Genomic DNA, 13,989 nt, shown 5'->3' with positions numbered 1-13,989 from the left:
TTGATCTGACCGTTCTGACCAAGTTAGGATTGAATCCAGAAATCCTTGGATGCGTTTGTCAGACTTGCGAACACTCCGGTCAGCCCAGCAGAAAAATTGAAGATCTCTTGATTCTGAGACAAGATAGCCAGGAATTCTTCATTATCCAACCAATTTTGGTCATCTATGAATCAAACCTGAAATTCTTCAGCGCGTCCGACAGACTTTCAGACACTTAGCTGCCCCACACCGGAAAATCAGAAAAAAATTGGTATGTGGCCGAGAAAATCTCGAATCTCGTCGTTCCTGACCGATCTGACCAAGTTACGATTGGAACCAGAGATTCTTGAATGCGTTTGTCAGACTTGCGAACACTGGGGTCCGCCTAGCAAAAAAATTAAAGATATCGTAAGACCCTAATATAAGTTGGATCGGTAACTGTAAGGCGGCGGCACCATACGAAGTGACGGTGACGCCAGTTACGCGTCTCTGATGAGTGACGCAGTGGAGGGGGGAACTGAGCAGAGAGACCCGAGGAGACCGCGACGCGATCGGGACGTATAACCGCTCCGTTTCGGTGGGTATAAATAATATACGCTTTCACATTAAGGCGCCGCTGACCTGACTTGAAAATATCAAATCGTGACGTCATAAATACGTGCAGCGCCTCTGAACGTTGAACGGTGAACTGAGGCCGTTGATTTCATTGGCTTGTTCTGTTAGATCGAGCCAATGATGTCAGTTACAGATCGAGACATACTTCTTGTGGACCATGAACGGGCTGCTGTCACATGAAAATCGCCGTTACGAATCGTACCATATTTACAAAAAAATAACTGATAGTATAAGTTTTCCCGAATAAAGTGAGTGCTTTTGTAAGTGGCTAACTGTCTGGCGAGAGTGAAAGAAATTGTGAAACAGTGCAATCAGTGAATATTCAACATGCGGTAGCTCCGATCGGCCATGTTTGTTTTGGCGTAATTTTATTCACTTCATTATTCTTTATTATACACATTATCAGCGATTTGCATGACCAGTGACTGAGTTAGCCACGTACACTTTCATTCAAGCTTCAATTCAAAAATTTCCCGACTAAGATTCGTGCTTCCGTTCTTGCAGGATTCGTTATGGCGTTTTCCCCGCTTCTGACGTCACGAAATATATATATGACATGCCAGGTCAGCGGGGCCTTAAACCTCTGTGAGTTCATTCATTTGTGAAGCCATCCTCTCACAAACTTCAGAAGTGGGATCAGCCCGAAAATTACGCCTACAATCGTGAAATAGCGGGAAAACGTGATCGCTTCAGTTCGAACCACGTTGTTTTCAATTCAAGTCTTCTGTGTTGCGTCCACGATATTTACGGTTATGTATAGACTTCTGGGAAAACTTCTGTGCGGGCTCTCTCAGTGAATAAGCCTTTGAAATTGTTGATTCAGTGCTTTATTCGGGATACACACCTGAAACAAAAGAAATTGCGATTTATTGTTAGGTGCATTGCGTCCGTTGTAGTTCGATAAGAAGAACGCACGTCGCCCTGTGATCGGTTCGGGACTCTTGCGGGCCCTCTGTTTGCCGAGTTCGCGTCTTCGTTACCGACAGAGACGCCTGAGACACTCTGGTTACGTTTAGGAACACTCGATTGTGCTAGTGTTGCGCGCGCGAGAATAAACCTATCAAACATGAGTCCGGGACAAAGTAGTGAGGTTAGAGACCCCAACAAGTTCTCCCTCAATACGTTAAAGGAAGTGGCACGGGCTCAAGGCCTTCCTGCTACAGGAGCGAAATCCGAGCTATTGAAACGTCTTCACGAGAACGATCCGATTGGACAGTGGATCGACGGCCTAGTTAGCCCGACTGCTGTAGCCGACGCATCCGAAATTCTAGACTCCGCGGAATCAGCTGATGCGGGGGTGAGAATATCCAGTTAAACGATGTCATTGCGGAACAAAACATCAACACTAATTATAGAGAAATAGCACTTCTGACCAGAGAACGAGACATGATGGCCAGAGAACGATATATGATGGCCAAAGAGTTGGAGTTTGCGAGACGTGAGCTTGCTCTTCTTTCACGTGAGATTGTGCCAGCGCCCAGGGAACCTGTGCGCGAGCAACTTGTGCAGCAAAACCACAACATCAACGCCATGAAGGAGTTAATCGGTGACTTCAAGGGTGGAAATGTTGACTTCAGGAAATGGGAGGAACAGTTCAAACTTTTGTGCCGTACGTATCAATTGGACGATGCTCACGCTCGACTTCTACTAAGCGCCAAGCTTAAGGGCAATGCAAGCCAGTGGTTTCAATCAAAACCAGAGTATATTGGCATGAAGGTGGGTGTACTCTTACACGAACTGGCTATGATGTTCGACCATCGTCCCAATCGACTGGCTCGTCGAAAGAAATTTGAGGACAGAATCTGGAAAGCTTTGGAAAATTTCAGTGATTATTACCACGACAAAATTATTCTGGGTAGTGACGTTCCAATCGATGAAGAGGAATTGGTCGACTACCTAATCGACGGAATCCCTAATACGTCTATTCAGACCCAAGCAAGGATTCAGCGCTTCCGGGAAAAGGCATCCTTGTTGGATGCTTTTGATAAGGTGAAATTGCCACCTGAAAAAAAAATTTTTGCAAAGAGTGAGGCCTACGGAGGTGAAAACACCAAGGCGACGCCTGTAGCTTCCGAACACAAGGCATCGTTGACTGAAAAGAAACCAGTTGATACATTCCAGAGTCCACGTTGCTTCAATTGCAGTAAAAATGGTCATCTTGCTTTTGATTGCAAACTTCCAAGGCGAGCGAAAGGGGCATGTCTTAAATGCTTCGCAGCTGACCATCAACTACCGGACTGCCCCAAAGTTAAGAGGGAGCAGATCAGCTTTATATCGGAACCAGACGGAGCCAACTTCTATAAGATTGCTGAATTCGACGTCAAGGTGGGAAAATCAAGGTGCCTTCTGGACACCTTATTGGATACAGGAAGTCCCATAAGTCTAATCAAGCAACAGGTTGTACTTAACGTAAATATAGATACCACAGATATTGAACTAAACCAATATGTAGGTTTGAACAATAGTAACCTAGAAATAAGAGGCAAAATTAGGGCTAACGTACGTTTCGATGGTCTTAACTGTGAAGACATAGATCTCAGGGTTGTGCCCGATTCTACGATGAAAACTTCAATAATTCTGGGTCGAGAGGTATTAAAAAAATTAAATTTAGAGCTGAAAACACCTGCTGAGCTGGAAGAAGAGGTTGTTCAAGAACCGTTTAATATTGAAACCTGTAGCATAGATGTCAACGTAGCTGAATCAATATTGATAAATCCAGGCATTAGCCGAGAAATTCAGTCGGCAGTAAGACGATTGTTAACCACGGATTATCTGTCACCAGAACGTCCAATTGAACCACAGGTGCAGGGAGAGATATCACTGACCCTCACTAGTGACAAACCTCTCTATTTTAGTAGGTTGGCCTTTACAGAGAAAGAACAGCTGAAAAAGATTTTAGACAAGTTGTTGGAAAACGGGACTATTCGACCGAGCGAATCGCCTTACGCATCGCCTATTGTTCTAGTCAAAAAGAGCAATAGGGAGTTCAGACTCTGCATAGACTATAGATTTCTTAACAAGATCATTGAGAGGGATAATTACCCACTCCCATTGATCGAAGATCAAATCGATACGTTAAGAGATAAGAAGTACTATAGTTTGCTCGACTTAAAGGACGGGTTTCACCACATTAAGGTTACCGAAGATTCAATCAAATATACATCATTTGTGATCCCTTTAGGTCAATTGAACATCTAAGGATGCCCTTCGGGCTTAAGACAGCTCCGTCAAAATTTCAGCGGTTCGTTAACAAAGTGCTGGCGGAGTTTATAAGCAAATATGAGGTAGTGGCATGTATGGATGACTTCCTTATTGCCAAAGTAACGATTGAACAGCACCTTGACGTACTCAATACTCAGTCTCACCTCTGCATGTCGATATTGAGTGCCGTGTACACAATACGCCAGCGCGCGAAGAAGACAATTCCCGTCTGGAATCATCTTTATAATTCCCGTTTGCATATTTATCTTTTTTGTGTCAGAGACAGATAACTATAAAGATATTTGTCAAAGACTGTCATAAACAGCCGATGACAGCTGTTGTTTTGTTTTCTGCATCTCACCTCACCGCCAATTTCATACGTGTACTATTGTTATTATAGTCTTTTTTACCTGTTGCTGTGCGGTACAGGATTTTTTTATTAGATAGGGAGATTGTAATTCGCTGAAGCTTACCTTAGATAAGAAAGATGTCAATCTCAGGACCGCGAGATGGGCCCTCGAACTCGCAAATTACGATGCAACTCTTGAGCACCGAGCAGGTGACAGAATGAAACATGTAAACGTCTTCAGCCGCGCTGTAAACGTCATGGTCGTTAAAGACAATTCCTTCGAGGCAAATTTATCGGTTAACCAGAATTGTGACCCTGTGATTAGAGAACTACGGTTGAAGTTAGAAAGATCCGAAGATAAGTTGTACGAAATGAGAAATGGTATAGTCTACCGTAAACGTGACGGTGTACATTTATTCTACGTACCTGTTGACATGACGACCCACGTGATTCGCAAATACCACGACGAGATAGGCCACCTAGGGGTAGAAAAGACCGTCAGTGTGATTCTAAAAAATTATTGGTTTCCCAACCTACGCGAAAAAGTCAAGACATACATTGCAAAGTGTCTTAAGTGTATTGCATTCTCTCCAAGCACAGGAAAAAACGAGGGATTTCCTAATGTAAGTCCAAAAGGAGACAGACCTTTCGTTACTTACCACATCGACTATTTTGGACCAGTAGACAGGAAACGGTTGACGAAACAGCACGTACTTTTGGTGATCGACGCTTTTACGAAGTTTACGAAACTATACCCTATGAAGACGACGAATTCACGGGAGGTAATAAGTTAGTTATCCGAACACTTTCGTAACTACAGCAGACCTGTAACCATCATTTCTGATCGCGGTACTGCCTTCACGTAGCAGGAATTTGAAAATTTTCTCCTGGAAAATAACGTCAAACATGTAGAGATTGCGACCGGATCGCCTATAGCAAATTGCCAGGTCGAAAGAGTAAATCGCGTATTAGGTCCCATGTTAGCAAAATTATCCGATGACGCCTCTGGTAAATATTGGTACAAGGTACTTACCGATGTTGAGTTCGCGCTCAATAATACTGTCCAAAAAACTACAGGTGAACACCGAGTATGCTGTTGTTCGGCATTGACCAACGCGGCAATGTAGCCGATGTTTTGTGTGAATGCCTTCAACACGAACAAAATAAAGTTGACAGGAACCTGAAAGAATTAATAAATAAGGCCAAAGTTGAAATTGATAAATCACAAGAGTACAACAAAACGTATTTAGATAAAAAACAGAAAGAACTGTATAAGTACAAAGAAGGCGATTATGTAATGACAAAAAATTTTGACAATACTCCGGGTGCAGCCAGGAAGCTAATCCCACGGTACAAAGGACCCTATGAGGTCATTAGAATTTTAAGAAACCATCGATATGTCCTTAAAGATGTAGAGAACCTCCAGGTTACGCAAAAAACCGTATACCGGAACATGGGAAGCTTGCAATGTGAGGCCTTGGCAAGTCACCGAAGGTCCAAATTACGTAAATTGATCCTATCCTATACGTTGGCATAACCTGTGTACAATGTTTTTATAACCTGTGAAACTGTGATTTATACTGTATTTTTGTAACATGTAAAACTGTGATTTATACTGTATTTGTGTAACATGTAAAACTGCGATTAATACTTACCTGTGTTATAGCGATGATCATTACCGAGAAAAAAAAGAAAGAGAAAATCTCAAATTAAAGTTCGAGCCGAACTTTTGTCAGGCTGGCCGAACTGTAAGAATTAAATATAAGTTGGAACGGTAACTTTAAGGCGGCACCACTATACGGAGTGACGGTGACGCCAGTGACGCGTCTCTGATAAAAGACGCAGAGAAGGGGGGAACCGAGCAGAGAGACCCGAGGAGACCGCGTCGGGATCGGGACGTATAACCGCTCCGCTCCGGCCGTATAAACGCTTTTACATTGAACCTCTGTTAGTTCATTTATTTGTGAAGCCATCCTCTTACAATATCTTGATTTGGAGACGAGATAGCCGAGAATTCTACATTTTGCGACAAAATTTCTTTAGTTGTGAGTCGAACCTGAAATTGTGACGTGGGTTCGACCAACTTGCGGACACTAAGCCAGCCCGCACTAAAAAATCAGAGAAATGTTGGTAATTGGCCGAGAAAACCACAATTTTGGTCGTTTTTCGACCGATCTGACCAAGTTACGATTGAAACCAGAAATTCTCGGATGCGTTCGTTAGACTTGCGAACATTCAGTCAGGTCAGCTCGGCTGCAATTAAAGATATCTTGATTTTGAGACGAGATAGCAAAGAATTCTACATTTTGCAACGGAATTTCTTCAGTTGTAGGTTGAACCTGAAATTCTCACGTGGGTTCGACAAATTTGCAGACACTCAGCCAGCCCGCATCAGAAAATTTGAGAAACGTTGGTATTCAGCTGAAAAAACCATAAATTTCGTCGTTTTTCGACCGTTCCGACCAAATTACGATTGGAACCTGAAATTCTCAAATGCGTTCGTCAGACTTGGAAACACTTAGGTTAGCCCAGCAGAAAAATTGAAGATATCTCGATTTGGAGAGGAGATAGCCAGGAATTCCACATTTTTCAACGGATTGTGGCGAGTCATCAGTCAAACCTGAAATTCCCACGTGGGATCGACAGGCTACTGGAGACTCAGCTGGCCCGTACCGGAGAATTAGAGAAATTTCGGTATTCACCCGAGAGGACAACAATTTCCGTTGTTTTTCGACTGTTCGGACTAAGTTACGATTGGAACCTGAAATTCTCAGATGCGTTCGTTCAACTTGCAAACACTCGTGTCAGCTCAGCAGAAAAATTGAAGATATCTTGATTTGGAGACGAGATAGCCAGGAATTCTACATTGTCCAACGGATTATTTTCGGTAACCCGATATCAACCACTTGACATTCTCTTCTCGAAAATTGCTCGTGTGGTCGAAATACCAGTAAGATATCAATCACGTGACATCCGACAATTAATAGTTCCGAGAATGGCTGGGGTGAACCACGTGACGTTCTGTTTGAGTCCAAAGTACGGCGCGTTATCAACCGCGTGACATTTTGAGCAAACGATCTGCTCAGCCCAAAGTTCGCAGTGATATTAATCACATGACGTTCTTTCTTCGGACCAAATACCTCTCCAGGACTCCTATATAACGAACAATTGTGTTTATGTCTTGCAAACGGAGAAATGTGATATCGTACTCCATGTTTACCGAATGACATCACACCACGGGCAATAGACACACGTATAGCTCACCCTATAAAAAGGATTACCATCACAGCAAACGATCATCCATGTTTTAACTTGTCAAGAGCACATGAGAAGTAAGAAAGATGAAATCCGTGAAATGTTTGTAATTGATCAACATTATGGAATCTGCGTACAAAATTTTGGACAAATCATCGCCAACGGAGATTCAGAAATGGATTAAATTTGGGCTGCAAAATATCCGGCTTCTAACCAAAATTCTGCGAAAGGCTTCAACGATGGGTGAGAAAACGAAAATTATTGCATATCACACAGATCGGACTCTTGAAATAGCTAGTGGAAAAATTCAAACCTCTTCAGAGAACAGGTGACGGTACGCGGCAACAAAGAAGAAGCGACCGCGTAAACTAAGAAGAATTGGAGTCGGTTTTTGAGGGAAGAATACAAAACCGGATCCATCACCAATTTGAAACATGAAGACGTGGAGAGGTTTCTGGAGGACGTAAAGTTACTTGCTGTGACAAGACTGAAAAACGCTTTGAAGAAACCCAGGAGCCTAAAAGTCAACGCTATCCTGGAGTGTAAGTTCGAAGTAAAGAAGGATGACCACATAGTAGAAGATAACAAATTCTTTAATACGTGAAACCAAATAATCCTCCAGACAACGGATATCAACAAATGGTTCATCGAAAATGTTACAAAGCGTTAGTTAACAAAGGTGGAAGATTTCCAGGAAAAGGATTCAGGCTGGTCATTACTTGAAATTATAAATCTTGCCGTCAACATTAACAAGTATACGCCACTACGAGGTGGTCTGTGTACCTACACCCCGTTACCGAAGCACATCAGAGATAAGAGAGCTGTGGTCAACATTCAAATAACAACTCTTACTGCTTCCTTTGGTCGGTCACCGCAGCTCTGTTTCCAGCTAACAACAACAATCCTAACATAACTAGCTCGTATCCACATTTCAGCTCACAATCAGTGCTACGATATGATAATATAAACCTTCCTATGTCTCTAGATAAAAATGCCATTTCAAAATTTGAAAAACTCAACGAACTTTCCATCAATGTCTATGGTATAGACCAAGATGGTAGGAAAAAGTGAAATAGTACCGATTCACTTAAGTCAGAATAAGTATGATGAACCCGTAATTCATTTCTTGGTAGTGGAACCCGAAATTACAGACGATGACGATGATATTGATTGGAATATTGTGAAAAAATAGAATCTTCCATTTCACTTGGATTTGCAATTTATCGCGGTTGACAAGTTCTTAAATTTCTAAGCACCATCCTAATATTTGGTTTCTGATAGATGTCTAATGCATTTCCAATCTGAAAGATGTTTGGCAAACCATAGAGTTTATTGCATGAGTTTAAACGAGACCAAAGTTGATTTACCTACAGAAGAGGAAAAGATTCTGAAATTCAAAAATTTCTAGCACAAAGAAACCGTTCTGTTCTGTATTTACGCGGATCTTGAATGATTGTTGCACGTTACTAATATTCAAGTGTCAGAAAATAGAACAATTTACGAAAATCATATTTCTTATAGTATAGCATATTACCTGCATTGCACCTTTAAGGATTCCATTTCAACGTTCAAAATTAACCGCGGGGAGACTTGTATCGAATAGTTTGTGAACGAGTTGGAGCAATTGGCACACTCATTAGAAACCTATTTCAAAACCATTGTACCTATGGAGTCACTGAACTTCAATCAAATTAACGAATTTAATCTATCAAAGGTATGTCATATTTGTGAAAAGCCATTCACGCGCGAAGACGCAAAACACTGTGAGCACTGTCATTTCACAGGAAAGTACCGTGGTCCTGCACATCAAAGCTGTAATCTCAATTATTAAAACTCGCATACTATCCCAGTGACATTCCACAATCTGTCGGGTTACGATTCGCATTTTCTGATTAAAGCATTGGCCACAACTTTCGGGGGTACCATTCAGCTTCTACCCGGGAACAAAGAAGAGTACATTTCGTTCACAAAATATGTCAACGGGACAGATATAAAGTTCAGATTTCTAGATTCGTTCCGTTTCATGCCCAGCAGCCTCGAAAAACTGGCAACGTATTTGAATGATAAACAAAAAGCAATTACACGTCAATTTTGCACTAGCTCTGACAAATTCGAGTTATTAACCAGGAAAGGTGTTTTTCCGTACGAGTACATGGATGGTTGGGAGAAGCTCGAGGACGTAAAGTTACCACCTAAAGAAAGATTTTATTCAAAATTAAACAACCAAGATATTTCGGATAACGATTACGCACACGCGTGTAAGGTTTGGCAAGCTTTTAACCTGAAAACGTTGGGGTGATATTCAGACTTATATTTGCAAACTGATGTTTATCTGTTGGCTGACGTTTTTGAACACTTTCGAAAAAATTGTTATGCCACGTACAACCTGGACCCTTTCCATTATTTTACAGCGCCCGGTCTTTCGTTTGATGCAATGTTGAAATGTACCGATATCGAACTCGAGCTTCTTACTGATATAGATATGCTTATGTTTATAGAAAAAGGTATTCGAGGTGGTGTGTCTCAATGCTCTGATCGATATGCGAAGGCTAACAATTGATACATGGGGGGTGCTTTCTGTTGTTTTTAAGGTGAAAAACATGTGTTTTATTTGATGCAAATCATATTTCATTTAATAAGATTTGATTTTGTAATACTATAGTACACTTGACCAGCCGTAGCTTGAATTTTTGTACGATCTACATGCTAGCATGGACGGGGAGACCAGGAAAAAAACTGGGGTGGGAGAGTTCAAGATGGCACTGCTTATAGGAAATAATATACTAGTGACTATAGCAACTTTTAGGCAGCGAGAAAAAGTCCCTAGTCATTTTACTTTATTGTGAATTACTTTCACACGCCCCCTCAATCAAATCCTGATCATTTTCCCTCCTTTTTTTTTCTTTTCCTCACAAAACAAAATATGAATGTTGATATTGGCGCCCCCTTGTTTCTAGCACTTTGTTCACTTACTGTTAAACAAGATTCAATGATTCGACAAATTTTTTAAATTTTTCTTCTGGTAATGGTTTGGTGAATAGGTCAGCCAGTTGCTCCTCTGTTTTAACATATCTTAATGTAATTAAACCATTTTCAATTTTTTGCTTAGTAAAATGAAACTTAATGTCTATGTGTTTCACTCGCTTATTATTTTCTGGGTTATTCCCCAAGTTTATGGCGGCTGGGTTATCAACTCAGATTCGAATAGGATTTTGCTTCCTTATGTGAAAGTCTTTTAATAATGTGGATAGACAGCACGCTACACAAACAGCTGAGCTTAACGCTGCGAGTCCGGATGTTGATTTTCTATCGTACAAATCGTTTCCCCAATCAGAGTCGACATACCCACAAAGCGTTCAGCATGTTTATTTTTGTTGAAAATTAATTTTAGGTGAAAAGTACTTTTAACATATCTGAGTACTCTTTTCAAGGCTGAATATAACTCTTAATTTGAAAAGTTTTGCAGAAAAGTTTTGCTAGTTGCATGAACTGCATGAATTAGGCTTCCTATTCTTTGTCTACATTTTTGTTCCAGATCTTGATCAGATATATCTGGCTTAAGAAATCTGTATATTAAAGTTCAAAGGCGGAAAATTTCGTCTGTTCGTCTGTCCGGAAAGTGACGTCACCGGAATTTTTTTCTTTCCTGACGTCGCATACTCCCAGCCGACGAAAATCAACCGGCAGAATTCCTCAGTCAGAACTGAACGCGCGGTAGAGCGGACGTACGAAAATCATGCTCCACGGAATTCGAGCACCAGGTCCTCCACCTTCCAGGAGGAGCGTATCTTAGTTTCTGCGCTCCAAATCGTCGACCTGGTGATTTTTGACTTGCGGGAAAAATTTCCGTGCTTTTTCCGTGCAGGTCTTTTACCTGTTGAATTCCAACTTTCAGGACCACCGCTCCGTGGTTCCTGCGCTCCAGGTCCATTACCTGGTGAATTTTGACTTCCAGGACCAGCGCTCCGTGGTTCTGCGCACCAGGTCCGTCAGCTGGTGAATTTTGACCTCCAGGACCAGCGTTCCGTGGTTACTGCGTTCTAGGTCCTTGACCTGGTGAATTTCGACTTTCACGAGAAGCGCTCCGTGGTTTCTGTTCTCCAGGTCCTTGACCTGGTGAATTTTTAATTTCAGGATAGGCGCACCGTAGTTCCTGTGCTCCAGGTTGATTACTTCACAGGATCAGCGCACTGTGGTTCCTGCGCTCCGGGTCCCTTACCTGGTGAATTCCAATTTCCAGGACCGGCGCACCGTGGTTCTTGCGCTCCAGGTCCATTACCTGGTGAATTCCGATTTCTGGGACCGGCGCACCGTGGTTCTTGAGCTCCAGGTCCATTACCTGGTGAATTCCGATTTCCAGGACTGACGCACCGTGGTTCCTGCGCTCCGGGTCCATTACGTTGTGAATACCGATTTCCAGGACAGGCGCAGCGTGGTTCCTGCGCTCCAGGTCCATTACCTGGTGAATACCGATTTCCAGGACCGGCGCACCGTGGTTTCTGCAGTCCGGGTCCATTACCTGGAGAATTCTGATTTCCAGGACCGGCGCACCGTGGTTCCTGCGCTCCAGGTCCATTACCTGGTAAATACCGATTTCAAATTCAAATTCGAATACTCAACTACAATTTTTCACTTCGATAATGGTCCAGTTGTGTTTCTTGAAAACATTAATTTTTATAAAATCACGATACACTGTACTTACATGCATGTGTAGCATTGCATAGAATGTATTGGATGTATTAGATTTTTTACAATTGTCAGAGTAGGTTATTAAGAACTAGAGAGATTAATTTAGTCGTATGAATTTGGAGTATTGAAAATGTTATGTTTATATTAACGAGCCAATATGCATGTTTCAGATAAGGTTGAGAATAACAAAAGAAAACGGAATGCCGAGCAGGCCAATAACACTAAAGCTGGTGAGTTGCTGGCCATTGTACACATTTAAATATTCGACGAGGATTTTTTACGATGCTGATGGTCCAGTCCTGTTTCTTCGAAAAATTCATTTTTATAAAATCACGATACACTATACTTACATGCGTGTGTAGCATTACATGGAATGTATTAGATGTATTTGATTTTCTACAACTGTCATAGTAGAAGTAGAGATATTAATTCAATTGGATGAATTTGGATTATCAAAAATGTTATGTTCATATTAACAAGCTAATATGCATGTTTCAGATCAAGTTGAGACTAACAAAAAAAAAATTAATAATGCCGAACAGGAGGTCAATCATGAAGTTGGTGAGTAGCTGGCATTGTACACATTCAAATACTCGACTAGAATTTTTTACTCTGCGGATGGTTGAAAAAATCTATCTTTATTAAATTACGATACACTGTACTTACATGTGTGTATAGCATGTTATAAAACTAATTTGATTGTAGATTAGTTTTGCGTCATGTATACAAGTGTCGTGTTTCAGCTACAGAATATGTATTATATTTTATAACATTGCAACTATGACAGTGGAGATATTTATTCAGTCGATTAGGATCCAATCATTGAAAACGTAATGTGTTGCATCAACAAATTGAAATGCATGTTCGAGATAAAATTTACAATTGATGAAGTTCCGACTTCAAAAAAGAACTGTACATATTATACAACAGGTGTAACATTTACGTGACATATTTCCGTGCAGAAAGAATGCATACAGATGAGTAGCTGAATTTACAAATTGTTGAGCATCTTTTGCTTTGTTCAGGTTACTAACAGTTAGTTGCTTGCATTGCTATTTCAGAATTCCGTAAAAGTATAACATTTTGTATGAGATTTTAAAGTTAAACTACTTTCGGTGCATCAATTATTAGAAACATTATATTGAAATGTCAGAAGAAAGTCTATCATCGAAATTATTACGTTTTCTTCTTCAGGTGACGAATGGGATACCATATTGGCAGTTGCTGATATTCCGGAATTATTATTGAAATAAATGTAAAAAACAAAAAAAAATATCAATCGTTTGGAAATATTTACAATAAATAATAATAATGTCAGAATTCAGAAACATCGTATGTAGATCACATTCATTTAGTACCTTATTATCAGTTAAATAACATTCATTTCTTTTTTATATAATTATTCAGTTTTGTTAGAGTTATTTCAATGCGACAGGATGTTTAAAATGACTTCACGAAGAAAGTACATCGTTGATATATATATTTTTATTATTATTCCGTATAATTTGTTAATCGCTATCAGTACATTTAGAGATCCGTACATTTGGAGAGATTTAGAGATTTAATATTTTGTTGAATAATGAAGAACACAATTTGGTTACTGTCTTGTATACAAGTTTACTCAACTGAGTTAACGACCGCACTTTGAAAAGGTGATAAAATAAACGGGGTTGATGATCGTGGATACACCACATTGGCATGAGTATTTCTTGAATTGTGTATTTGCACACATGTTGTGATAATATATTGATAATCGTTTATTACCCATTGAAAAATCCTCAAGTAGCGAGGGCGTAAGATATCTGGTAAAAATCATATAATCTGGTGAAACACTGTCAACGAGTAAGCGAGCGCACGAGCACAAAAATCAGCTACTTCACCACCAGAGCGCTCCAAAAATC

The 13,989-nt window shown here is 40.7% G+C and overlaps 1 protein-coding gene and 1 pseudogene across 1 annotated transcript; both read left to right on the top strand.

Annotated features, from left to right (window-relative positions):
- The first annotated feature begins 1,983 nt into the window (after positions 1-1,983).
- Positions 1,984-3,792, top strand: LOC124407965. The gene has a single exon (XM_046884576.1). The coding sequence runs from the start codon at positions 1,984-1,986 to the stop codon at positions 3,790-3,792; it is 1,809 nt and encodes a 602-aa protein (XP_046740532.1).
- Positions 3,793-10,155: 6,363 nt separating this feature from the next.
- LOC124407964 lies at positions 10,156-13,341 on the top strand (annotated as a pseudogene).
- Positions 13,342-13,989: the final 648 nt, after the last annotated feature.

This window comes from Diprion similis, chromosome 7 (genome assembly GCF_021155765.1).
Source record: "Diprion similis isolate iyDipSimi1 chromosome 7, iyDipSimi1.1, whole genome shotgun sequence".
Classification (NCBI taxonomy): domain Eukaryota; kingdom Metazoa; phylum Arthropoda; class Insecta; order Hymenoptera; family Diprionidae; genus Diprion; species Diprion similis.
The sequence above is the reverse complement of the archived record's forward strand: the minus strand, read 5'-3'. Positions and strand labels throughout refer to the sequence as shown.